The sequence below is a fragment of the Martes martes genome, assembly GCF_963455335.1.
Source record: "Martes martes genome assembly, chromosome: 4".
NCBI classification, from domain to species: domain Eukaryota; kingdom Metazoa; phylum Chordata; class Mammalia; order Carnivora; family Mustelidae; genus Martes; species Martes martes.
Window position 1 is genome coordinate 9,568,230 of NC_137891.1, and position 14,834 is coordinate 9,583,063.

Genomic DNA, 14,834 nt, shown 5'->3' on the forward strand with positions numbered 1-14,834 from the left:
TATAAAATGGCACCCAGTTGGAAAGGATGGCACATGAATTGGATGGCATAATCAATATGCCAAAATAATGTTGAGATGCTGGACCTGGGCTGTGACAAACAACATGAACTCTAAATGCCGTATGGAAAGAGACCCTCACAGAGAGAAAGGAGGGCCTGGCATAGGCCATTGTTTCCCAGCGCTGGCCTATGATTAGGAGTTTTACCTGACACCACACTCACTGGAGTCTGACCCTATGATGGGGTTTTCAAGGAACATTAGCCATCTGGGGTGTCTTTACTAATTCCCAGGAAGATGGAAGCAAGGCTTTGCCATCTACAAGTTCTAGTTCCCCCCTTTTATTAAGAAGCTGAAAAAACTCAGGGAACAGAAGATAGTTTCTCTTTTCTAGGTGCTCACAAGTCAAATTATTAAAGAGGCTGTTGAGGAGGAAATATGTCCACTGTCCTCAAATAAAAAACAGTGTGACACGGTGATTAAGAGCATGGGCCTTGTCAGCATACAAACCTGGGTTTGAGGACAGCTCTGACATTATTAGTCAGGTGGCCCTGGAAAGATGCCGGACCTCTTTGGTCCATAGTCTTATCATCTACGAGTTGATCTGTTAGCAGATTGTTCATAAAGCACTTAGCTCAGTGTCTGACCTGGAATAAAAGCCCAATGAATGTTAGCTCTTACTGTTACTGTGATTTTATTATTACTTAAAGGATTGAAGGGAGGTAGTCATGAAGAAGTGGTACCAGCCAGCCTGACTCTGTGTTGTTCAAAGGGGTGGGACCAGAACCATGGGTTGGAACTTCTCCTCCCCCATCAAATCATTTCTCTTTGGTTCTTTGCTCTGCCTGCCCCTGAGTTTACTAGGCTTGAATTATAGTTTCCTTTACTCTGTACTCATGAAGCACACACGTCTCTACTTCACTTTGCAGAATCCTACAATTTCGTCTCTATAAAAAAAAATTTAAGGAGACTTTGAGGCCTTACGATGTGAAGGATGTGATTGAGCAGTATTCTGCAGGACATCTCGACATGCTTTCCAGGATAAAGTACCTTCAGACCAGGTAAGACAGTTGTATCTGGAGGAACTCTGCTCTCCTGACCACGAAGGAACCTGAGCCCATTGAATCTAGCTAGCGCTTAGGGTGAAAGCCATTCAGAAATGGTCCAGGGTGCTGGGGAGAAATTTTAAGAACAAAAATGTTCATCAAGCATCATGGCTGTGAAAGCCAACAAGCACCAAACGGGCCATGAAGAAACTGTATGACATTGACCTTAGCCAAGGTCAACACCCTGATCAGTCCTCATGGAGAAAAGGCATATGTCTGACTGGCCCCTGACTATGAAGCTTTGAATGTTACCAATCAGAATGAGATGATCAACTGAGTCCAAGCATCCAATTCTAAATATAAATTTTTCACCATATTAAAAAAAGTTCATCAGGTATTATTTATAATAGTGAAAATATGGAAACAATATCAACACCCAACTAATAATTGCCACCGTTTTTGTTGAACACCTGGGTATTCTGCATATGTATGTCTAATCCCTTATAACCTCATGAGGTATTGCATTGTGGATATCCTCTTACAGATCACAAAACCCAAGCTCAAGGAGCAGTGGGCTCACCTAAAATTAATCAGTGGCAGAGCTGGAAATCACACCACATCAAATTGGCTGCACAACTCCTATTCTGTCTGAGGCACCAAATTCCACTTTATCAATTATATAAAGAGCAATTAAGAAAAAAATTCCTACTCTCATTAAAAAGTTATACAACCATCAAATGACATTTAGAAAATGTATATAATGAGGTGCACCTGGGTGGCTCAGTCGGTTCAGTGTCCAACTCTTGATTTCAGTTTAGGTTGTGATCTCAGGGTCATGGGATCAAGCCCCATGTCAGGCTCTGCACTAAGCATGGAGCCTGCTTAAGATTATCTCCCTCTTCCTCTGCCCCTCTCCCCAGCCCCCCTCACACTCTCTTTCTCTAAAAAAATTGTGTATAATGAGATAAAAAAATGATGTGATCATTGAATATATATATGCACAATACGATTATTAATAATACAATAAGACATATATATACACATACTTACACCTGTATACATCCATATACTTAAATGTATACAAATGATTATGTTCCTATACAGTCTCTATATCAATCCAGTGATATTAATAATATATACATACCGTATGATTACAAAAACATATGCACATATGTTTACTTAGAAATAAACCCACACGCTCTCATATAGGGAACCTGCAGAAAAAGAGTAGGTCTTCCCCCAACAGACTGCAGTAGTTATACTAAAGTGATGAATCCATGTGTGTCTTTAAAAAGTCCACTTTTTAAATTGATCAAATCTTTAATGAATTATAAAAATTTCCTTTTAAAACAAAAATCCATTTTAAAAAACCAAAGGGTAATATGAGGTCAAGACACAGAACTGACATCGGGAAACCAAAGCCCTATATTGGGACTCATCCTCTGGCCTGTGTGAGATTTCAAGTGGACACAAGTCAAGTCTTGTCTGGACCTCGGTGTCCTCATCTGAATCATGTTTCCCTGCCGGGGTGTCCTGCAGAGTGAACAGAACCATCAGATTGAATGAGTAGGAAGTTAACCATGATGTTGGGTTGGAGGAACACTTATTTGTGACCTTGACTTATCCATAAATGGAATACCGACTGCTACCGAGCATAGTGGCAGGCACACAGTCGGTGCTCAATGCCTGCTTCACAAATGGATGTGCAAATGAGTTCTGAGCCCAACATGCTGTCATTGATGCAAATATGGCTCTCTCCGCATGATGTCTAGGACATACCAGATCAAGATTATTGGCCCATCTCAATGCACGCAGAGTGGACCTTCCAGCTGTTGTTGCTTCAGGGTTTATTAGGCACATTTATTTCAAAGAGCCGTGGCTAGAGGTTGACCACCTGGATAGTTAATTGCATATCCCCAGCCATGCTGATAGGATGGTAGGACCGAGAGAATGGAAGTGTGGCTGGATATATTGTGGTGTCAGTGGAGGAGCAGCCAGGTCGGCAGTGACCCAAGGCTCCTTTTGAGCGCATGGTCTTAGTGGTCTTGGCGCTGTAATGAGCCTGCAGGGTTGCTCCCACACCCCGCCCCAGTCCTGCAGGGCAGTGGGTACATCTGTCTCCGGTCGTGCTCAGGGCAAAATGGATGGGGGAGTTGGCACCTCATACAGAAATGGAAGCGAGGTGCAGTGTGGGTGCAGAGCCATCCCCCCAGGGGCCAGGAAGCCTGCAGAGCAGCAAAGATCTGCACAGCTGAAATCGAAGCCTACGGTTGTACAAGAAAACACCCTAATCAGATTTTCAGAGAAAGAATAAAAATGGTGGACCACCAGATAGGCTTGCAGCACACATGACATTTCTTAGAAGAACCAACAAGACGTGACCCTCACCCTGTCTCTGGTTTAGCTGCCTCTCTCCCCTGGGATGGGGAGATATGCTTGCTACTATATTGAGATTATAAATCCTCTCTCTCCTTCACTCCCTCTTTCTCCCTCCTCCCCTCTTTCTCCCTCCTCCCCTACTCCCCTCTCCCTTCTCTTATATTATTTCAAATCCTGCCTGGCTAAAGAGAGAAGAGAAGGAACTGCTCTCCTCTCTTTACCTGTAAAGTTCTTTGTAATGTAATCCCCTCCTTGTGTGTCTCTTTCAGAATAGACATGATTTTCACCCCTGGACCTCCATCTACCCCCAAACATAAGAAGTCTCAGAGAGGGGCAGCGTTCACCTACCCATCTCAGCAGTCTCCCAGGTGGGGTATGGAGACATGGACGGCGGCTGCATGGCCTGTCCCCATTCCCATATCTCAGCTCACTTCCTCTATGGCTGGGGGCAGTGGGGTGGGGGGTGGGGGAGGTTGCCCTTCCTCTCAGTAAAATGAAGATAAGAGCTTGAAGCTTATTCTGGTTTGGGGCTATTTGCAAGGATGCCATACTAAAGACTTACTGTCCCTCTTTCCAGACCATGTGGGCGACACTCCTTCTGTGGTTATTGAAAATAAACATAACCCTCAACGTGTTATAAAAGTGTAGGGGCCCCACGAATTTATTGGAACACAAGAGAATAATACCTCGTGAGAACAGAGATGAGGCCAGTTAGCATCTCCTGCCCCATTAGTCCTGTGTTGACCAAACCCCCTCACAGAGAAGGAAATCAGGTGTCAGGTCTCTGACAGCATGGTCACAAGCAGAGAGCTCTGTCCCTCCCTGGGGCAGTCCTGCTCTTCCCACACAAAGTGTTTGGAAATGTTCCTTATACAGACCCCAATGAACCAGGAGCAGTCCTGGATAAAGCCCACTGCCCAAATTTATACCTTCTTTATTCCCAGAGGTCTTCAGGGCAGGGAACATGGATGAGTAAAGAAAGAACTCCCACGAACCTTAGAGCAATAAGTTTCCCTACTATAAACAAAGCCAGGGCACAAGCAGGATGACATAAAGGCATCTGACCTTCAGCCTCAGTCGGGGAAATGACGTAAGGAGTGGTGGACCCGGGGGTCCTGGAGGGCACGCGCCCCACTAAAGGAAATCATCATCCTTCTGCTCTGCTCTGCTGTTGTTATTTTTAGGAATCGCTATCCTCTGGTTCTGAGGAGTCTAATTTTTCAAGAAAAACTGAATATTCAGATGTCATATATGAAATTCCTTACTTTGGAAATGGTTTACATGTTTCTAAAACTCTGTGCAAGCGAAGGAAAAGACCGGTGGCCTGGAATGAGCGCATAGGCCGTGTCTGCTTTAAATCAAGACTGCTCAGCCGGAGACAGGCCAGGGGCTGAGCGGGAGTCAGGAGCCCCTGAAAGAGAAAACCGGCTACCTTCAAAGTGCCTGACACGACGGTTTTGAGCCACAGCCAGGCTCCCCGCAGGTTCTCTTCTCCTTTAGAACATAACCTGTACCACCAAGGAACCATCTCAATTCCATTCCCTACCAGAAGTCTCTTTTGCATCATTTTCCAGATCCCACATCTGTTTCCCCCACCCATCCAAATAGAACAGATGAGATATACCCACCATATAGAATTTCAAAGATTAGCCAACCCCCAGCCCAACCCAGCCTACCCCCTACACACTTAGAATAGAAGCTCTCAAACTTAGTCCAACGCTGAAATCCAAAATATGTGACTCAAAGGCACCAAACCCTCTAGACACAGCAAGGTGCTTTATTAACTTTGACCCAGCTTAATATTTGGCTTCATCTATTGCCACAGAGAAGAGAGAGACCCCAGTGCTGAAGGCAGGAAAAGGCTAGCCTTTCCTGACTCCCTCGTGCCTCCAGAGCTGAGTGGGTCTCTTCCAAACTGCATGAGCGTGAGCATGGGGATGATAACTCCAGGGACCATGGCTCGCTCTGCTGAGACAGCCTGGCAAAACACAAACAGGTAAATGATCTTACAGACGCATTGGCTCTTTCCTAGGAATGAACCATATGTAGCCAGAGCATCCACATCGGAAACTGAAGACCAAAGCATGATGGGGAAGTTCGTGAAAGTCGAAAGACAGGTAGGTCTTTCCTTTCCCTCACCAAAAAACAAGCCATAGGACGTTTGTGTTCAAAGGTCATTTTTTTTTCCCCCTAGGAAGGTAACAGTTGAATCTCTACCACTCAGAAAAGCGATGTGGAAATTACATCCCAAGTTAGCACAACTGACTCTGCAATCACATGCAAGTTCATTCATTCTCCTGAGCCTCAGTGTCCTCATCTGTAAAATGGGGATTCTAATACCTTATAAGGTGACTGTGAGGACTGAATGAGTTGGTACCCATGAATCATGTGGGATAGCTACTGGCACGCAGTAGGCCCTCAACGGATACAACTGCTCTTCGCAGCTATGGTCGGGGCAGAAAGAGAAGCCATTCCCACCCAGCACCCTATCAAGCTCACGCGTCTCTTCCTCTGGGAAGGGACATCTGTGAGCACAGTTGTACACCGGGCAGATGGGTCTATCAGTTTCCATGAGGAGCCCTACCAGCCCTCTTATTTTATTCATAACCCCCGTTGGATCTGTGCGAGAGAGGCAAAAGGAAATTTGGAGGATTACCCTTTCTTGGCATATCAAGAATATCATTTTTCATTTTTAAGGCTTGGATACTGTCCCAGCCTCTACATGGTACTGTGCTACCTGGCCTTACCTGGAAGAAGGGGTGCTATCCTTGCCTGCAGTGCCTTCTGGGGAGTTGCGAGTTGTCGGGGAGGGAACACCATACATGTGTGTGTGTACACACACACACACACACACACACACACACTTGTGTGTATGCACTCACAAAGATGAGTCAGTTCCCAGGTTTTGCAGCTCGGAGCAAATACAACTTACCTGGCTACAGCTCCCACTCCAAGACCCCTAGCTGGGACCTCCAGTTCTAAGAGGCACAGTTCTTGCTGCCTACTGCTCTTGGGTCTCAGAGGTTTGCACAGCCCATAGGACACTGACCACCCACAGACTTCCATCTAAGTGAATATTTGCAAATCAAGAACTCTTGCTCCTTGACCCAAATGGCAGCAGCAAAGCCACCCCCTCCTAGGGTACCACTTGTCTTCAGATCCCTTCTCTGGTCCCAGCTTTCACTTCCCAGAAAGCTCTTGCCAGGTTGTTTCTAGATTAGCACTAATCCATGTGTAGGGCTCCAAGTTAGGAAGCATGAAATAGTCCATTGTTGTAAAGATGATTTGCAGGAACCCTCCTGCTTTCCTGTGGTATTTCTTCCCAACCAGAAAGAGCCACCCCCATCCTGGAAAAGCAGTGACACCCACTTCCTTGTATCTCCCAGGTTCATGACATGGGGAAGAAACTGGACTTCCTGGTAGATATGCACCTGCAGCACATGGAAAGGCTGCAGGTGCACGTCACGGAATACTACCCAACCAAGGGGACCTCCTCACCTGCAGAGGTGGAGAAGCTAGAGGACAACAGAGATTCAGACCTAAAAACCATCATCTGCAACTATTCTGAGAAGGGCCCCCCCGAGGCCCCCTATAGCTTCCACCAGCTGCCCCTGGACAAAGTCGGCCCCTATGGGTTTTTTGCCCATGACCCTGTGAACCTGCCCCGAGGAGGACCCAGTTCTGGAAAGGTTCAAGCAACTCTTTCCGCCTCAGCAGCAACGTATGTGGAAAGGCCCACCGTCCTGCCTATCTTGACTCTTCTCGACTCCCGCGTGAGCTACCACTCCCAGGCTGAACTGCACGGCCCCTGTTTGGACCGGGTCTCCCCCCGACAGAGACAGAGCATCACGCGGGACAGTGACACGCCCCTGTCCCTGATGTCAGTCAACCATGAGGAGCTGGAGCGGTCTCCAAGTGGCTTCAGCATCTCCCAGGACAGAGATGATTACATGTTTGGCCCAAGTGGGGGATCGAGCTGGATGAGGGAGAAACGTTACCTCGCCGAGGGTGAGACAGACACGGACACGGACCCCTTCACCCCCAGTGGCTCCATGCCTCTGTCATCCACAGGGGATGGGATTTCTGATTCAATATGGACCCCTCCCAACAAGCCCATTTAGAAGGGGTCGTGGGCTGAGTTGTCCTTGTAATGTAGACAGACTTTGTATAGCTCACTTGCTCTCACACCCGACACTTGACGGTGAGATCACCAGTAGCTGCATCAAACACATGCATGTGCGTGGCGGCCCCCCACCAGGGCAGGGGCTTTTCACGGCCTTCCTCCTCCCCAGGTCACCACAGTGAAGCTGCTTCCTTTTAAGCATGGTTTGCATGACTTTACAATATATAAATGGTACCGCTAATCTCTTCTAGGATATACATTTATCTGCTGTTCTTAATTTAAATCATTATTGGACCAGGATGGGGAGAAGTTATTGACGAGCTGTGCTATCTGTCCGTTTGGTTGGCTGCTTTGGGTTTTGGTTTGGTAAGCAGGGAATGTAGTTTAAGTTCTTTCTCGAACCACTGCCCCTTTGTGTAAAACAGACCAGTAATTAACTGTTTTCTAGAGTAAGCAAATAGTTTGCGAACAAAAAAGCATTGTGAATCAAAGAGGTGGCCGACTGAGCTAAAACACTAAGCAAGGAACAAGACGGTCATCGCCTATCCAAAACCACGATTTTTTAAAATTATTTTTTTGAGAAAAACTAACAAAACCATCTAAACGCTCTCAAAGGGACCTCATTTGCCCTGCCGTTGTCTGTGTCCTGCCTGTTCCCTCATCCCTGGTAATCCCACGTGTAGCATTTCGAGGGAGTTATGAATTGGCAGGGAGAAAACACACACACAAGTTCAAATAGTTTCCAATTTATGTAGCCTAGTTTCCAATTTATGTAGCCAAAGATAATGAAATTTATCAGAAGTAGGGTGCCCCTCTGGACAGGAGCTAAGATCAGTGCCTTCAAAATGAGGTTTCAACTCACATTCCTCCCCATGGTACTTCTACAAAATATCCATCTCAAATGAAAATTAGAAACCAGAAATTATCTGGTCCAAGTTTTCCTTTGTAAAAATGAGAAACCTTTGGCTCAAGTAGAGACAAGCCTGGGGTCACCTCATTGTCCCCTAGAGAGCTGGGACTCAAAACCCAGTTAGCTGACTCACTCAATTCCCTGGTCTCCTGCTACCACACAACTCTGCCCCTTATACAGTGGGACCCAGAAATTGTGCCAAGATACCTGGACTCTGTCGTATGGCAAGCACCCACAACACAATTTTTTTCAGCATGAGGGGGCTGTTTGCTCTTACTGCAAAAATTGCTTGCTTAATGCCTTGCATTTTTGTTCTAGGAGAATAAAACAAACACTTCAAGCAAGTAAACTTCAACATTTATTAATATGCAAATGGGCAAAATTTTCAGAACCATCCCGTTTTACTCCTCCAGATTTTTTAAATGACAAGTAACCATAAGATTAGCCCAAGTGTAAGCAGACCCCCTGGAGAGCACTGCCCAAGTGAATAAGTATTAATATTAAGCACAAGCCATCCTCTGGCCTCTTATGAGGTGTCACTACTTTCTGAAACACTTTGGTGGAAAAGGTTTCTGTTAGGTTTGGGCTGGATTAGCTAAATTATGACACCACAGTATCACTGTCTCGCTCTTATCCCACATCTAAGCACTGGTTGTGGATGGTTGCCATGGTGAACCATCAAGATGATCAAAAGGGCCTAACCATCTACACGCAAATGATATTGATGTTTTCCTCAGTCTTGGTAGCTGTGGCAGACGTCTGGTTGCTGCTTTCATCATGACCTGATGCAGGAAATATGTACTTTGTTGGAGAAAACTAGTTTCTCAGATCTTGGTTTCTTTCAACCCACAAATCAACAGTACTGTGCAAAAGGCTGAGAGTACCATAATAATGAAGGTGTGGTCCCTGACTTTAGAAATCATCAAAAAAAGCCTGCCATTTTTACATGGAGATGGCATTTTACATGGAGAATCTCGCAAATAGAGAGGTGTTGGCATTGAAGTCTAAGGTGGGAAATACACAAGAGTGATCACACAATTCAGACCTGAACCCTCCTCCTGTCCTATGGTTTTGCATTTGACCTTCTAGCAACCTGAAGGACAAAGGGAATGGATTATATGCATGAAAATGCCATTGGAGTCAATGACCTAAGAAACCCTGTGCCCCTTCCTTAGGGTTTGGTTCTAGCTTCTGACCCTCCTAGAATCTTTTACTACAAGTGATTGAGCTACCTATCATCTAACATGTTACTGTGTTTTTCTTTATGTATGTGAATTATTTGAGACAAAAAAAAATGGAGAATGACTCAAACTCTCCACATATGCACAAATTATGTTTACCTACTTTATTAATATTCTTACAGAACTGACGGGCCTCGGTGTCTTACCAACAGATGCATTTGCCAGGAACTCAATGGAGTTCTCAGGTGGACAAGTGAGACTTTTTCATCCTCAAGCTAAAAATAGTTATCATGGATCTAAAATTAGAGGACTGGCTTAGGTTCTTTGAAAAACCTACAAAGGAAAAGACTTCGTATTATTTCTTAAACCATAGGAGGGCAGTCTAACCTCCTCTGCTGGATCATAAGGCCAGGGTGACAGGGATTGATTGGGTTTATGTCTATTACCATCATGTCTCCAACATGTGGTAAGCTGTCATTATCAGTGTAGACAAAGACAAAATATATGATCATGAATAACTAATTGATATGGCTTTTTAGGAGCTTTTCTTTCCCACCTAAAAAAAAGGGGGGAAATGACCTCCTGGAATATTCTGCTTTGATATCCCTTTAAAAGAAAAAAAAAAAAAATTCCAGAAAAGCAAACCAAAACCATTGAAGTCACCTGCTCACAGATAACATCATCACCTGACTTGCACTGATGAAGCAGAAACTCAAGGTGTAGGACTGAACTTAAGTTATGGGGAGAAACAATGTGTGCCTCCACAAGGATCTTTCTGTCAGACAAAAGAAGAGCATGATGGAAAAATCCAACAGAAACGGTTAATAATGTGGCCCAAGATCATCCTGCTTCAGATATACTAGTGGTTCTGAAGCTGGCTGGGGAAGCTACAGTAGTTTTAACAAAATCCCATGAAATCATGACAAATTAATTCCACTGTAAAAACTAGGAATAATTTCCTTAAGTGGAAACGTAATCCCATTACAGGTGTTCCATCTCTGTGTATCACAATATGATATAGGAAAACTTTAAGAAGTCATTTTTAGGAGGATCAAAATGAATGAGAGAAAGCTATCTTCTGAATGTTAGGTAAGAGGTGACCTGTTGGGCTGAGAAAAAAGTATTTGAGATCAATGTGCATTTTGACCATCAAATGCCAGCACACAAGCAAACCTGAAAATTTTAAGGAAAAGAATTGTGGGAGGAAAAGAAAAAAAAAACATCAAATTGAGCAAGTTCTATTCACTGACTATACTTTTTCTGGGAACTGAGAGCTTGGACTTAGTAGATAAAACAATGATATATTGAAGCTCTAGTTGCAGTGAAAGAATCTTGAAAACTGCCAAGATATACTATAGTTTAAGATGAGCTCATTAGTCAATAATTAAAGCATTATGCTTTGCCTGTTTTGTGCAGGGAAGTTCCCAGACACTAAGTTGAAAGAATAATTAATTGTAGGAAATCCTATTATTACAGGATCTACTCACAATTTGCAAGACCATTCTTCTAAATCCATGCCTCTACTACATGTGTTTGTTATTCATTTACAAGATTTACTAAGCACCATTGTCTGCTGGGCACTATGTAACACACTGGAAATTCAGAGTTAAGAAAACTGCAGTTCCTGACACCAAAAAGCTAGGAATCTGGTGGCCTCAAATATTGGAATTCCCTTCAAACTATGTCTACCAGGAATGGAAAGTATCTAATTTTATCCCTGAAGACAACTACACAGATAGGAGCTCTTCCTCACTTAGAATCAATGGGAGATTGAGCATGGAGTAAAGTGAAAGCAAGAATTCTCCATCGAAATGGTAATGACCCCATCAGCTCAGGGAAGACTGAGTGGTTGAATGAGTGGTTTCAGTTTGGGTTCAGTGCTTTCAGCTTTATAGTTCCAAATACGTTGTGTACAAAGGAGGTTTTAGAGTATCAGAACTTTCTAGAGTATCTAGCTTTTCTAGAGTATCAGAGCTTTCTCCTCCTTTTCAAATCCCTACAATGATTGAGTCCAGACAAAAAGCTGGGCTACTTCCATTTCACTGTGTTGACCAAGAGAAGCTTATGGTACAAGCCAAGACACAACATCTATTTCAAGCAAAAGGTGTCCCTCTGCCTGTGGAACTCCACCCCCAATTACCCCAGAAGATGCCCTGCAGCTGGTCTTTGTTTTCTATGAATATGCTCTCAAGGCACTTAGGACCATATGGATTTTCTTTGTTTTCTCAACTCCAGGCATCCTTAGGAATTTGCCTCATGTCCTCACTCATCCTTGAAGGCTTGCTTATTTGGGGATGAACTTTTTAAAAGACTAGAAGTCCTTTCCTTGTATCCAAGTCACCCAATGTTCCACTGCTACTGATATTATGCTACCCAAAACCAAATCAATGGTCCCCTAAACAAGTCCCCTAACCTGATGTTGAGGTGAGAACATGTTAGGGACCAGGCTATCGCTACAGTTTTAGTGGTTTGGGAAACCAACAGTTGGAATCTCAAAGAGACAGGAAGGATATAGACATGGCCTGGATGAAAATTTGAGACACTAGCAAGTATTTAACTTTCTAGGTCTGTTTTGACTTTCAAATGGGACAGTTGGTATATGTAAAGACTCTAGTACATATACCCATACATACAGGGACTATCATATGTATTCATTTTTAATACTCTGTGTGGACTCCACTGTCTCAGTCTTCAGTACTATCTATGAACTCCAGATTTACCCCCTGGAAAATCCTCTTCTTAGAAAAAGAACAGTGGAAATGCCATCCTGATTCAGGAACTTTTGCGGGGGCTTTTTTCAAAAAGTACATCTCTATAAATGGAATGAGGAAGGGCAGGAATGTTGAAATGAAGGTTGGGTTGCAGTGGCTGGGTTGTGGCAGTTCCATTGGACCCACAATACCACATGTTGAACCATTCTCTCAAAGAATGATCTGTAGGAAGCGAAGCCAAATAGCAGGAACCATTAAATATGAAGGAACTAGTGGTTACAACAAGGAAAAGTTAACCATGCCATGATGTCTATCATACAACATCCTAGCAATGAATGGAGAACTTCCAGAAGAAAGAGTTCAAGCTCTCTCAAACTCTCTCTCCAGGGAGATTTGTTCCTAGCCTCTAACAACCTCAGTTTTGTTATTCCTGTAGGAAAATTGTGACTAGTGTCTTGCTTCATTGTCACAGATGCAGGGAGATAGAATTTCATAGATTCCCAAATGCTTAGAACAAGAAAAAGCCTTGATCACAAAAAAAACCACCTCTCTTCTTAGATCAGGAAGCACAGGCTCAGCATAAAAGGAATCACACTAGTTACCCAATGGCTGAATGAGTGATTGGGTGGCATAGTGAATCAAGAACCCAGGTCTCCTAAATCCTGGTCCAGATATTGGAGATCAAACACTGACATTCACATAGCAACCAAGAAGAAAACATTGTGGGTCAGCCCAGAAGATGAAGGATAACTTCCTGGCCCACTCAAGAAACTGCTAAACCAGACACATTGGTTGGAATTTATTCCCATCTATGGAATATGATTGATCTCGTACCTTGAAAGGCAATGTTCCTTCTCCCCTAATCCTACTGACCTCCAAAGTCCTGGCACAAATCACTGCTGCTGTGAGCAGGTGAGAAAAGAAATGAAGAACAAACTCATATCCATGAAGGCACTCCCCTCCACTTCTCTGACCTCTGCTACTTTGTCCCCTCCTTGTCCTGCCAAGCCTGGACTGGTTCAGCTCTTTGGCCCATCGCTTGGACTTATTCAGTTCCAGAGCCATGCCTCAGGTGGTTTCCTCATCTGTAAGCCAATCCTTTTGCAGGATTTTGCCTTCGAAAAAAGTTAACAGGTTTGATTTAGGAAATGAGATGTGATTTCTTTGGGGATCAATAGGACTCCAAGGCTTTAGTTCTACTAAGGTGTCCCTTCATGGTGGGATCTCTGGTCCTCACGCCTTGTTTCTCCTGCTTTGTCCAAGAGAATGTCCATCTTGGCTGGGTCACAACTGGTACTCTAGGGTTGTCACCAAAAGCTACAAAGAAGCAGACAGGATTAAACTTAAGACACCTTATGTTTGTGTAACTGGGAAATTATTTTATAAAGTAAACAGGCCTCCCTGTTGGCTTAAATGAGGATTAGCATTGTTGGTTTCCACTTATGTTTTGCTCGGGACAGATTTGTCAGAATTTGGCACAGCTCCCCAATAGCCCTTGCTAAACCCTGTAGAAGAATATTCAGGTCTTCTGAGTCAGTCTGAACCAGAAACCCCTAAGGCAAAGTCAGAAAGATGGCAGTAATTTTAGACTGTCATTCCACCTGTCTTCCTAGCCTCTAAATAGTCCTGTTCTGGGGAAATAAGTCAAACATGGGTCCTATACAAGAATAACTTGAGTGTGACTTATAATTAAGCAGTCAAAAGCCTGGCCTAGTGCTTGGGAATATATTTGTAATTCCTCTTAGGTGTGTCAAATGTACTCAATCTGATGCCTTGAGAGGAGTGAACAGTGGAACCATGTTTTCTTCCAATGTCTCGCTCTGCCCACAAGACAGGTCCAGGAGGGGGAGAGAAACTTATCCTAACCTGTCTTTGTGAGTTGCATGTGATGTGATGGCTCTCTCTCTTGACTTCTTGCAGTCCTCACCACAACCTCATGTGGGTGGTGTTAATGTCTCCATCATAGAGTTTGAAGAAACTGAACCTGAGGGGGGAAATACCTTGCCAAACACCATGATTATAGAAGCGGAGCTGGGATTGTAACCAAAGCGCATGTATCTTCAAAGATTATTCTCCACCTATCACACCTCCCAGGTCAATGGAAATGCTCCCACATCGTGCCCTGTGGCCCTCCCCCATGCCTTGCCCTCCCATGCCTAATGGACTTTAGAGTAAAACAATCAGACCCATTGGTTCCCCAGAGAGAACCAATGTCAGCTGCTCTGCTCAACTGATCAATGGGTCTTACCTGTTCCTTTGAGTGGGTTCACAATTCAGCTGTCAGTGGCAGAAAATAATGCCACATAAAATTTTCACCTTGTTCATGGTAGAATCCATTATTTCTTGGAGCTTGGTATGGCTGCAGATAATCCCACAAGTGCCCCTTGTTCTCTGCCCTGCACACCCCCACCCAGGATCTTCTGTCATTGATTTATCCAAAAAAATTCAAATGTCCTTCCTGACTCTGGTCATCTGTCTCTAGTCTGT

General features: G+C 44.1%; 1 protein-coding gene across 1 annotated transcript in view; it reads left to right on the forward strand.

Moving 5' to 3' along the window:
• KCNQ3 (potassium voltage-gated channel subfamily Q member 3) overlaps positions 1-7,543 on the forward strand; it is a gene marked incomplete at both ends in the record, with an annotated part of 282,048 nt that extends 274,505 nt beyond the window's left edge. Inside the window, 4 exons of the mRNA XM_080802117.1 lie at positions 927-1,058; positions 3,692-3,790; positions 5,455-5,539; positions 6,809-7,543. Coding sequence (XP_080658243.1) covers positions 927-1,058; positions 3,692-3,790; positions 5,455-5,539; positions 6,809-7,543 — 1,051 coding nt within the window. The remainder of the gene's footprint in view (positions 1-926; positions 1,059-3,691; positions 3,791-5,454; positions 5,540-6,808) is intronic.
• Between the last annotated feature and the right edge of the window lie 7,291 nt (positions 7,544-14,834).